Source organism: Dasypus novemcinctus, chromosome 11, assembly GCF_030445035.2.
Source record: "Dasypus novemcinctus isolate mDasNov1 chromosome 11, mDasNov1.1.hap2, whole genome shotgun sequence".
Lineage (NCBI taxonomy): Eukaryota > Metazoa > Chordata > Mammalia > Cingulata > Dasypodidae > Dasypus > Dasypus novemcinctus.
The window spans coordinates 58,960,031-58,972,076 of NC_080683.1; the positions used below are offsets into that span (position 1 = coordinate 58,960,031).

Consider the following 12,046-nt stretch of genomic DNA (forward strand, 5'->3'; position numbering starts at 1 on the left):
GTGGAGGAGCAGCACTTGCAGGCCCCCTGCATGGGAAGCCCAGTCCTGACACCAAGTCTAAACCTGAAAACATCACTTCATGGAGGCCTGAGAGTGCAGACCTCGTCAGAGAGGGGGCTAAGAACTCCCTGTTTCTAAGAGCTGAACATAACAAAGGCAGTTCAACAAATCTGATATGAAACTGGTCACAATATCTTGTTTTTGCTTCTCAGAGCATAAAGCTAATTCTGACTAATTATATTTGAGAAATAACTGGGAACAAAGGAGCAGGGGGAAAGCTTCATTTCCTCAGAACTAACAAACTCCTTGAAGTGATCCTAAATTATAAAACTAGAAAAGCTAATATAAAATTGTGCTCCTGTTGCAGATTAACAACAACCTTAGACATCCAGATGAAACGTCCTGGAATCATGTGTCCATGTGCATTATAAATGGAGGTGGCATTCGATCACCCATTGATGAACAAAACAATGGTATGCTCCCCAGGCTCAGGATTCTCAGCTTGGAGTGGTCCCTCTCTGATGATACTCTCACTGGGTCTCTTGTCCTTACCATGCCATGTCCATGGACAACCTCAGCTCATCTCTGCTGCCAGCTACATACCAAATGTCAATTCTTTAGGTTTGAGTTAGCTGCTACATAAGTCCAGTGACTAACGCAAAGTGTGCACATGTGTTTTATATGTTCTTGTATGTATCTGCACATGGATGCAGTATCTAGGGTTAGTTGAACACAAGCTTGATCTAAATTTCTGACTCACAAAACTAAATATTAAGTGTTGCTGATTTATGCAAAATATTGAACAGCTTCCACCTTAGCATCTGGGAAGAGAAAAACAAAATCACCAATCTTCTGTACTAGAAGACATATCACTGAATAAAACTGTTATTTTAGTATACATTTGAAGATATCTAAGACATTCTTTCAGCCCTCCCTCATATAGTATCAAATATAGTCAGTATAGTATAAGTCCCAGCTTGTCTCATTGTCACACAACAGGGACAAAAAGCAGGGACACAGTGTCAATCTGGAGGAACTGAACAATGCTTAACAATCCACTGGAGATCCAGCTCCAAATCAGAAGTCAAGACCGAGCATGGTCAACTTTTGAGTTTTGTCATTCATGACCTTTTACCATCTTGCCCAGTGGTAGAGGGCAGGTTTAGAGGCCTCTTGAATCTATTCCCTCCTTAAGTGTCAGGAGCCACATAGACACAGCTGATGCTCCTCCAAAAACCTCCCCATTATCCCCTCATTACCTCTCTCAGCCCCACTGGCAACTGGTCTTAAAGTGAGCATTTTCTCAAGCTGTTTTCCTTCTTGCTTGTCTGTGACTACCTTCAGGCACAATTACCTGGGAGAACCTGGCTGCTGTGTTGCCCTTTGGAGGTACCTTTGACCTGGTCCAATTAAAAGGCTCCACCCTGAAGGCGGCCTTTGAACACAGTGTGCACCGTTATGGTCAGTCCACAGGAGAGTTCCTGCAGGTGGGCGGTAAGTCACAATTCTGTGGGGCCAGCCTGTCTGTCTTAGTTTCCTAGGGCTGGTGTAATAAAGTACCACAAATGGGATGACTTGAAACAACAGAAATGTATTGTCTCATAGTCCTGGAGGCTAGAAGTATGAAATCAAGATGTCAGAGGGACGCTCTCTCTCTGAAGTCTGTAGGGAAGAATCTCCCTCCTGGCTTCTGGTGGTGGCCAGCAATCTTTGATATGCCTTGGTTTGAGGCCTAACTCAGTCTCTGCCAACATTGTCAATTGACTGTCCTCTATGTGCCTCTGTGTGCCTCTGCTCTTCTTCTTATGATACCATTATTGGATTAAGTGCCCACACTACTCCAGTGTGACTTCATTTCACCTTTCCTAATTCCATTTCTAATGACCCTATTTCCAAATAAGGTCACAATCTGAGGCACTAGGGATTAGGATTTATCGTTTTGAGCGACACAATTCAACCTAAAACACCATCCAAGGTAATGTAGGATTCCTGCTGGTTAGCTCAGCTCCCCTCTTACCAAGGCCTCAGTCGCCAGCCTTATTTGTTTGCCCCTAACCAACGCAAATGCATAATGCCTTTCAAAGGTTGTGGGTTCCCAGATTCACTGAGATCAGGTCAGGGTCAAAGCCCCAAGGCCTTGGCTGTGAGTTATACTTGACAAGTCTGTTTGGACATCAGTTGGCCCATCTGCAGGAGATGGCCCTTCAAATTCTAAGCAGGTCAGCTGCCCTAAGGTCCAGTTTCTATTAAAATTTTAGTTGTTTAAACATTCAATATTGTTTTAAAAAAAAAATCTCTAATTTGTTCCATTTATAATTGCCTGGAACCATGCGGAGTTCCAAAGGAATGAAGTGTCCCAACAGAATGTAGTGTCCAACCTGTATTTACATGGATAAATTCTGGGAGGGGACAGCCTGCTGTATAGATACACTGGAACACCTGATTCTGGTTCCACTATAAGGCCTCAACCTCTTTTTTTTTTTTATTTCTTTTTTCTTTTTCAACCTCTTCTGACAGCAGTAAAAGAACCCTCCCCTGGTTATTTCACAAGTTGCAGTGAAGAATGAATGCAAAGAAATGCTTCACTATCTGCCAAGTGCTATGAAGCGTTTTTTTGTCAACATTTAATTCAACAGTAGAGTGAAATCATCTTTAGGTTAATAAGCCTTTTTACTCTGAAACTAATAATATATTCTAGCCTTTTTTTTTTCACCTTTAGATTATGGCCCCACTTAATGGGTGCTGCTGCACTGTAGCTAATTTGCCAGGTCCTTTCTCCACAGGACACCTTACTGTTGGGACTAACTGGCTGCCAGAAACAGTGGTGCCATGGCCTGCTGCCTGTGGGGTAACCCAGACATTTTGCATTTTTCCAGAAGAGAGTCAAGGGAATACCAGTGCTTTTTTATATATGTATTATTTTTAATTGCATTTTTTGAAGATATATAGATCACAAAAAATATTACATTAAAAAATAGGAGGTTCCCATATACCGCGCACCCCACCCCACCCCCACTCCTCCCACATCAACAACCTATTTCATCACCGTAGCACATTCATTGTATTTGGTGAATACATTTTGGAGCACTGCTGCATCACATGGATAATAGTTTACATTGTAGTTTACACTCTCCCCCAGTCCATTCAGTGGGTTATGGCAGGATATATAAAGTCCAGTATTTGTCCCTGCAATATCATTTAGGACAACCTCAAGTCCCAAAAATGCCCCCACATCACATCTCTTCTTCCCTCTCCCTGCCTTCAGCAACTACCATGGCAACTTTATCCACATCGATGCTACAATTTCTTCCATTACTAGTCACATAGTAGAATACCTGTAAGTCTACTCTAATCTATATTTTATTCCTTCATCTTGTGGACCCACCAAACCAGAGAAACAAGAGTGCCCACAACTGCAAGCAGGAGAATCACATCCATCAACCAAGTGTGATCTAAGCCCCCTCTCGATTTAGAGGTGGAGTGGACATCACCATCTCAGGGAATAGTAGTGTTCTGATGTTCCAGTAAAGTATTGCTTTGTGAAAGTCGCCCAATCCTAAATTATTACCATTTAGTAGACTTTGAAATTCTAATAAAAATTCTGTGCCTCTCTCATCTATTTCTCATGTCCAAAGCCTTTGAACCAAATTACTGTATCAATTAATTCAAGATTTTTAAGAAAAAAAACATGTCATTTCTCCCCTCAGCATCACTCCTTGCATGTTCTGTTTTCCATGTTCTCAGATCTCCTGGCTGTACTCAGAGATAAACCTAATAGAGAAGGGGAGCTGCAATGTTAGATCAACTTTCTTCATGAAATTTCACTCAAGCTCAACTAAATGAAAATCAAGCCCAGTGCTCCCATTCAATATGTTAGCCAAAATCCCTTTCTTAAAAAACAGATATCTCCTGTTGGACCTGATGAAAATGTACGGGCTCATTTCTTTTCTAGGGATTCATGTGGTTTATGACCTTTCCCGAAAACCTGGAGATAGAGTGGTCAGCATAGATGTTCTTTGCACCAAGTGTCGAGTGCCCAGTTATGAGCCTCTCAAAATGAATGAAAGCTATAAGGTGATTCTCCCAAACTTCCTTGCTAAAGGTGGAGATGGATTCCAGATGATAAAAGATGAATTACTAAAACATGATTCTGGTAAGCACAGTGTCTCTTCTTCTCCCTATTCTCCCTATCCCAAAAGTTACTCAAGAACAACAGAATTGGGATGAGAAGGGGGCTACTCATAATGCCCCGAAGGGCAAAGCCAGAAACCAGATCCTGCCCACATGTTGCTGACTTCCAAATCAAGGCATCATCAAGGTGATGGCTTTCATCCCAAAGGCTGTGGTGTTCTGGAGCTAGCTGCTGGTGATCATTGGTCCTTGGTTTCTCTACCACACGGCAGTGCATATGGTGGCCTCTCCTTTCTCTTTGAGTTCTGTTGACTTTCAGCTTCCGGCTGTTTTATCTTGCTTTCTCTCTCTGTGTGGCCTTCCCTATAAGGCCTTCAATAATAGGATTACGACCCATCCTGAGTCAGTAGGCCCACACTCCAACTGAGGTAACCTCATCAAAATGTCCTATTTACAATGGGTTCACTAATACCCACAGGAATGGATTAAGCTTAAAAACATGTTTTTCTGGGGTACATAGCTCCAAGCCACCATAGTCTGCCCACTGGATTCCAAAAAAGAAGTGTTCTTCCCATATGCAAAATACATTCCTTCCATCACGACATCTGCAAAGCTTTAAGTTACTTCAATAACAATACTCAATACAAAGTCTCATCAAAATAGGCCATGGGCACCTGACAATTCCAAGTGGACACAGAAGAACACACAGCAAATGGACACAGAACAGGCAATGACAGCGGGGGGGGGGGGGGGCGAGGGGGGAAGGGGAGAGAAATAAAATAAAAATACATCTTAAAAAAAAGGCTATGGGTATGGTCTATCCTCAGGCACAATTCCCTCTGTCTGTGGATCTGTGAAATCTGGAAAACAAGTTATGTGCTTCCAATATACAATGGAAGGGCAGGCATAGGACAAAAATCACATTCCAGAAAGGAGAAACTGGAGTAAATCTGGGGCCATGGATCCCAAAAAAGTTGAAAATCTAGTAGGGCAAACTCCATTAGATTTCAAGGTCTGAAAGTCATCTGTGGATTGATATTTTCTCTTCTGGGCCTGACCAAGCAGCAACCCCACTCTTGGTACCAAATCTGTATTAGGGTTCTCCAGGGAAACGGAACTGATAGCTTACAGATTATATATAGAGAGAAAGAGTAAATATAATGAGATAGGAATTGGCTCATGTGACTGTGAGGATAGGCAAGTCCAAATTGTGTAGAGCAGGCTGCTAGCTGGGAACTCTGATTAAAGTTTTCAATAAAATCCCCAGGTGAAGCTGGCTGCCTGAAGTAGAGATGGAAGTACTTCCTTTGGACTGATGAAATCATCAGTTCTCCCTTTAAGGCCTCAACTTATTGGATGAGACTTCTCTCATTGTTGAAGGGAATCTCTTAAATTGATTGTAGAAGTAATCAGTCATAGATTTTATGCAGAAGTAATGCAGTCACAGATTACTGATTATTTAAATCCTCAAAATATCCTCATGGTAACAATCAGGCCAGTGCTTGCTTGACCAAACAGCTTGACCAAACCTAGCCAAGCTGATACATGAACTTAACCATTAAAAGTGTCTGCCCCTCCCCTAGCACAAACCCCCAAACACCCCACCCCAGGGGGAAAACATTTTTAAGTAAAAAATATTTTTCACTCTTATAAATACATATGAACAACTATTTAAATTGAGATATCAGTTTTGTTCTTATATAAAAATCACACCCCTAGAACTTTAGGTTAGAGTAGGAAAACCAGCATGCTAAATTATCTAAACTTTCTTTCTTGGAGAAGCTTTTAGTGTGAATAGGTTGGCAGGAGTGTGTAGGTTATGCTCTACCCCTTTTAGCACACTGGGTTGGTGTAGCAAATTATAGGAATAACTACACTTGACTGCACTTGATATTTCAGCAGCATTGAGGGCCACTTTGAAGAAACCCATTGTCTTGTGTGCATAAAACTCCACTAACAAGGGGCACACTTACCCTTCCTCCTCAGGGCAGAAGCCAGCATGCTTACAAGACTGTACAGCATCTCACATCTCAAGGAAGAAACTCACCTAGGTTTGCCCTCAGTCTTACATGGTGGGCCTACCAGTTTAGTTCCTTATTCCAAAGAGGGTGGAGGGCAGAGCCATGCCAAAGGAGTCAGTCTTCCTGGGAAAAAAGGGGTTGGCTCCTATGTTCATCCCATGATAAGAGATGCAAAGGCAGGTCTGAAGTGTTCTTTTGAGCATCACATGAGACCAAGAGGCTGACTGCTAAGCATCACCTGGCACCATTCTGTTCACACAACCCCAAACTGATAGGTGGGTGTTGTAGAGAAGGAGCCCATGCAGAAGACTTGAGGGAGTTCTGGATCTGACGGTTCTCAATCCTGACTATGTATTAGAATCACCTGGGGAGCATTTTAAAGACTATAATGCAGTGGTCACGCTCTAAGAGATTCTAATTTAATTGGGCTGGGGCAGGATCCAGGCACCACTATTCTTAAAAATCTCTTCCAATGATTCTAAGGCACAGCCAAGGGTGAGAACCACTGAAGAGAAAACAGTTCTTTTTTAAGTATTAGAGTATTTTAAAGTAAAATTCTATTGTTTCCCCATTGGATTGTTGGATTTGTTAAAGCTACAGCCAATTAGTATTTATCAAATGAGGACTCCATTGTTCCAGCATCACTTATGTGAAAATGTTTGAGCAGCAAGCAAAAACCACTCAAATAATTGCCCTTAACCCAGTTCTCTAATTCCCCTGTTTTGGAATGTTTCCAAGCCTATGCAATCAATAGCCTCTTCCTTGAGTTATTTTTCTGATACTGAATAATGGGCACATTTCACAGCTGGAATATGAAATGGCAATCAATTCTTTGCACTTATGATCTCTACTGTTCTTGTCTTCTGTGGCACTTTATCCCTGCTTATGAAAGTTTGAGTATCTTTCCTTTATAATTACAAGGACTGTAAAGAAATACATTGCTCCCCCCACCCCTTATTGCTAATTGATACTTTTTTGTGGTTAAAATAATATATGTATTTTTCTAGGTGACCAAGATATCAGTGTGGTTTCTGGATACATCCTAAAAATGAAAGTAATTTATCCAGCAGTTGAAGGTCGGATCAAGTTTTCTGCAGGGAGTCATTGCCAAGGAAGCTTTCCTTTTATAGCTCTCTTATTTTTGGCAGTAAGCCTTGTTTCATATCAATAGCTAAAAATTTTCCTTGCCATTAATGCCTCGGAACTGCATTTTTTTTCAAGTGAAGTTCAAATCTGCATTTTAGGAACTGGCTTTGTGATGGCTCGAAGGTTCTTAGAAGTTGAAGCTTACAGCATTAAAAGGAAGAGACTGACATCATCACTCAGGGTCAGCAACTTGGAACAGACAGAAAAAGAAAATTAAAACAGGGCCCTATGAGGCCAGCCAGCTTTAGTTCACACATCCAAATTTTTATAAATTTTTAAAAAATTTAAAACTATAGATATTTCTTCTCTACCCATTCTAATCCATCAAACAACTTATGTTTACATAAAACTTTATAATTTTACAAGGGGTTTTTAAGTACATTGTCTCTTGATACCCATAACTTTCTTTGATGGGTGAGACAGGTATTATTTTTACCATTTTACAGATAAGAAAACTGAGTATTTGTTCAAGGCCATATGGCTAGGGCTCAGATCTAAGCCTTTATCTTACAGACAGCATTTTCCAACTATATCAAGTTTTTGTACAGTGATATTTAATAGTCTCCTCACTTCATAACTATCAATGATCCCAAACTCATGGATGACAAATCTATGCTTTATTTCTGGTCTCTATTTTTTTATTTTATTTTTTTCCTTTAAAAGCTCCTGTTGTTATCCTGTGTTTAATGGACTAAACAAGGGTAGCATTCTCTCTTACATCACCCATGTGCCTTTAACAAATCAGGGAAAAAACTGTGTGCAGTAGGTAATGGGAAAAGTCAGAGGCTGCAAAAAGAAGGGAAATGGGAAAAAAGAGAGGGAAGAACTAGATACCCACAACAGATTTATATTATAGAAAATAAAGAGCTGACATTTAAATTTGTTAAATACTGGATAAGGAGTAACAGCATGGTACCTGTCACATAGTATTAACTGTTACTAATTTTATGATTTAATCAGCGCTGTCTCTGCTTTTTCCTGCTCTCTAAAGTTCAGGTGCCATGAGAAGAGAGATCCTTCTAAGATGAACCGTGATTCTAAACTTATAACTTCCCCTCCCCAGCAAAATGTCAGCACTGTACTTACCCAGACACACCAAATACACACATACAGTTATGGAAATCCAGAGTGGATTTTAATGATAGTCACAAAAATATTCAGAAGATATCATTTATAAATCAGCTTGTATCCCAACAATTGCTCCAAGTAATTGTCAAGTCCAGATATGAGAATCTTGCCCAGGAGTGGGCCCCTCTTGGTGGGTGCTCAGGAAATAGCCAGAACGGTGAAATGTTTTAAGCTCAAAGAACATATACTTGTTTTAGACAGTAATGGAACCACGTAAGCCTTGCAGCATCACACAAGTGATTTAAGAAGAAATGGGAAACTTCATCTTAAAAACTGTAGCAAACAGCTGGAGGTTCAGAGGAGGGGTATGTTTGTTCATGTTTACAAATATTAAGCACTCAATACAAAATATACTTTTAAATTTCATGGCCTTTTTACAAAGAATATTGCAGTAAAATAATGCCCTTTGTTCTGTGTATATGCTGATTAGCTATAAATAAACAAATGTCAATATAAGAAGTGAAAATCAGTGAAAGGTGTATTTGGAATATGTTTTCTGCTTGGCCAGTAAAACAGGACAAATCCTATTGGATCATAATTTTCTAAACAAGATTTTTGTAAGTTTTCTGAATATGTGTCTATGAATTGTGCAGCCGTATTTAAGAAATTACCTTGAACCACTCTGCAATTGTACATTTCAAACAATAAAGTTGAAGATACCTCCCTGGTCTTAGGTAGTTATATTTTCTCCCAAATACCTGTAACCCAGTAAAATATGGTTGAAGGAAAGCTCTTTTAAATTTTATCACTAATATCATTTCTCTTAATCATAAGCTTTTGTCAGCTAATAGCTCCCAACCTTCTTGCAAAAAAATGAGAGAAGAAAACTGGATGCAATTTTTTAGGAAGAAAAACAAGAGATATTTTAATTAAGACTAATAAATTTTCTGTCTTTTGATGTACAGAATCTAATGTTGAAACTGTTTTGAGGCCCATAGTGATTTCCCAAAAATGAAAATGCTAAAGTTAGACAATGTCGAGGATTTTACTGAACTTACCTGGACTGGTTGTGTGCTTATGGATTTTCCTTAAACATAATGATAACACAGACCAGTTTTGTTACACCTGGATCATTACATTTGGTAGCAATACTGCCTCCAACAGTCTGTCAGAGTAGGCTAGGTTTCTTAAAAGAAAGATTAGGCAGCTGCTAGTTTCCATTAGAAAAAGCTGCTCCCTCAGGGAGGAATGTGGTCCCATGGATATATGGCTTGGCAAGCAGCCATAACTGCTGGCCCAAATTCAGAAAAGAGCCCCTCCCTCTGGTGCATGCAGCCCCACACTGAGGCTTGATGAATGGAGTGCAGGCTGAATTTCAAGCTCCAATCCTACCTTGGCTGGAGTCTTGTGCAGGCATGACTTATACAATCAGCTGAGACAGCCCTCAAGCAACTAGCAGTTTCTGTGTCCTAAACATTTTGCAAATGGAAGGTTAAAATTAATGTTATTTCTATACGGGTAAAATAGAATCCATTTTAAAAACTGACTTAGCTCGAAACAAAAGGAACCTGTTTCCCTATATAATGTAGTCAAAAGGAGGCTCTCGCAACATAAATTGGGGGAATCTCAAGTATAGTGGCTATTACTTCTGAGGTCTTTAAGAGGTCTTTACTTCTGAATTAAGTACTTCATGAAAAACATCCAGTAACAAACTAGTTAGGTTATGAAAACAACTCTAAACTATGTAAATGATTCCTGGCTTATGAAAAACAGCAAAGGAAATTGTACTAGGTTCATTATTCATCAGATTGATTGCAAAAATAAAAACTTTGTAAGCAGAGACATTATCAGATGGATATTAGCTAGCTTTCAGAATCATCAAGAAGCTTGGAGAGCCAGGTCTATATAGAAAACAGACAGCAAAAAAGGATAGGGAGGCACAACTGAAATCCTGCCACAGGAACCCTGGTGCTGTTATGTTTTGGATCAAGACTGCAGTGCTGTGGGGTTTGCCTCTACTACAGCTCCCATTCACAAGGACCTTGGCTATCTTTAAGCCTTGGTATCTTGCCTTCATCCAGATGGGGCCATCTACTTAGCTGAGCCTGAATCACATACCTGAGTTGTCTTTCATTAACGATAAGGCTGAGAGAGGAATTAATTCCCAGCCTTTTGACTTTCATAGTGAAAATTAGCACCCTCCCTCCCAATAAAATTGGAATTTCTCCCAATAAGGATGTTCTGATTCTAGACAGTAAAAAATGGCAAATGTAAATACTCTGAGAATTTTCAAGTCCAACAAATAGGTATGAAATAAGTTGAAGGACTCTCACTTCACAACTTGAAAGCATATTACTCGGCTACAGTGTGTTACTCAGCTACAGTGGTAAAAAAACACACACACACACACACACACAAACCCAGCATGGTACTGGCATAAAGACAGTCTGACCAATGGAATCAAATCGAGAACTCAGAAATCAGATATTAAACAACTCAAAAATAAAAGAGCAAGCAATCCAATTTAAAAATGGGTAAAAGATTTAAATGGACTTTCTCCAAAGAGAAAATACAAATGGCCAAAAGCACATGAAAAAATGTTCCATATCACTACTAGGGAAATGCAAATCAAAATGACAATGAGATATCATCTAACACCACACAGAATGACCATTATTTAAAAAGGAGAAAACGGTAAGTGGTGGAGAGAATGTGGAAAATGGGAACACTTCTTCAATGCTGGTGCAAATGTAAAATGGGGCAGCCTCTGTGGAAGATAGTTTGGTGGTTCCTCAGGAAGCTAAATGTAGAACTGCCTTATGATCCAGCAATTCTGCTACTAGGAATATATTCAGAAGAACTGAAAGCAAGGATGTGAATAGGCATTTGCTGAAGAATGTTCACAGAGGCATTATTTACAATTGCCAAAAGATGGAAACAACCTAAGTGCTCATCAACCAATGAATGGATAAACAAAATGATATACATATGATGGAATACTATTCAGCTATAAGAAGAAATGAACTTGTAATGCATATAACAACACAAGTTTTTAAGTTTAGGATATATTTTGAGTATAATAAGCCAGACACAAAAGGACAAATACCATATAGTTTCACTGATATGAATTAATATGGTCTCTAACCACTTCTCAACACTCCAGCTACTTCCTAACCCAAACCACCACCATCTCACCTAAATTATTTGAACAGCCTCGTAATTAAGCACCGTCTCTACTTTTGCTCCACATTAGTCTGTTCTCAACAGAGCAACCAATGCATTTCTGTTAAATTATAAGATGATGTTGCTTACCTGCTCAAAACCTTTCCATCTCACTGAAAGCAAAAGTGACAGTCATCTCACTTCCCGACTTTAGAGCATATTACTTAGCTACAGTCAGAAAAACAGCATGGTACTGGCATAAACACAGATTGACCAGGGAAGCAGATGTGGCTCAAGGGATAGAGTTTCCTCCTACCATATGGGAAGACCTGGGTTCAATCCCTGGGGCCTCTTGGTGAAAAAGAAGAGAAAGCATGCCTGCGTGGTAAGTCAGTGCCCATTGTAAGTGCCTGTGTAGTAAGCCAGTGTCTGTACAAGTGCCCACGTGGTGAGCCAGTGCCTGCAAAAGTAAGTCACATGGCAAGATGACAACGTATCAAAAGAGAGCCAAGGAGAGA

The 12,046-nt window shown here is 39.9% G+C and overlaps 1 protein-coding gene across 5 annotated transcripts in view; it reads left to right on the forward strand.

Moving 5' to 3' along the window:
* NT5E (5'-nucleotidase ecto) overlaps nucleotides 1-12,046 on the forward strand; it is a 109,450-nt gene that overhangs the window by 81,682 nt on the left and 15,722 nt on the right. For 4 of the 5 annotated variants that reach the window (XM_058307117.2, XM_058307119.2, XM_058307118.2 and 1 more), the window contains exons 6-8: nucleotides 368-473; nucleotides 1,345-1,494; nucleotides 3,953-4,153. In XM_058307117.2, coding sequence (XP_058163100.1) covers nucleotides 368-473; nucleotides 1,345-1,494; nucleotides 3,953-4,153 — 457 coding nt within the window. Of the gene's footprint in view, nucleotides 1-367; nucleotides 474-1,344; nucleotides 1,495-3,952; nucleotides 4,154-7,159; nucleotides 9,096-12,046 lie in introns of those variants that run through there. The other variant, XM_058307115.2, reaches the window with a different exon arrangement.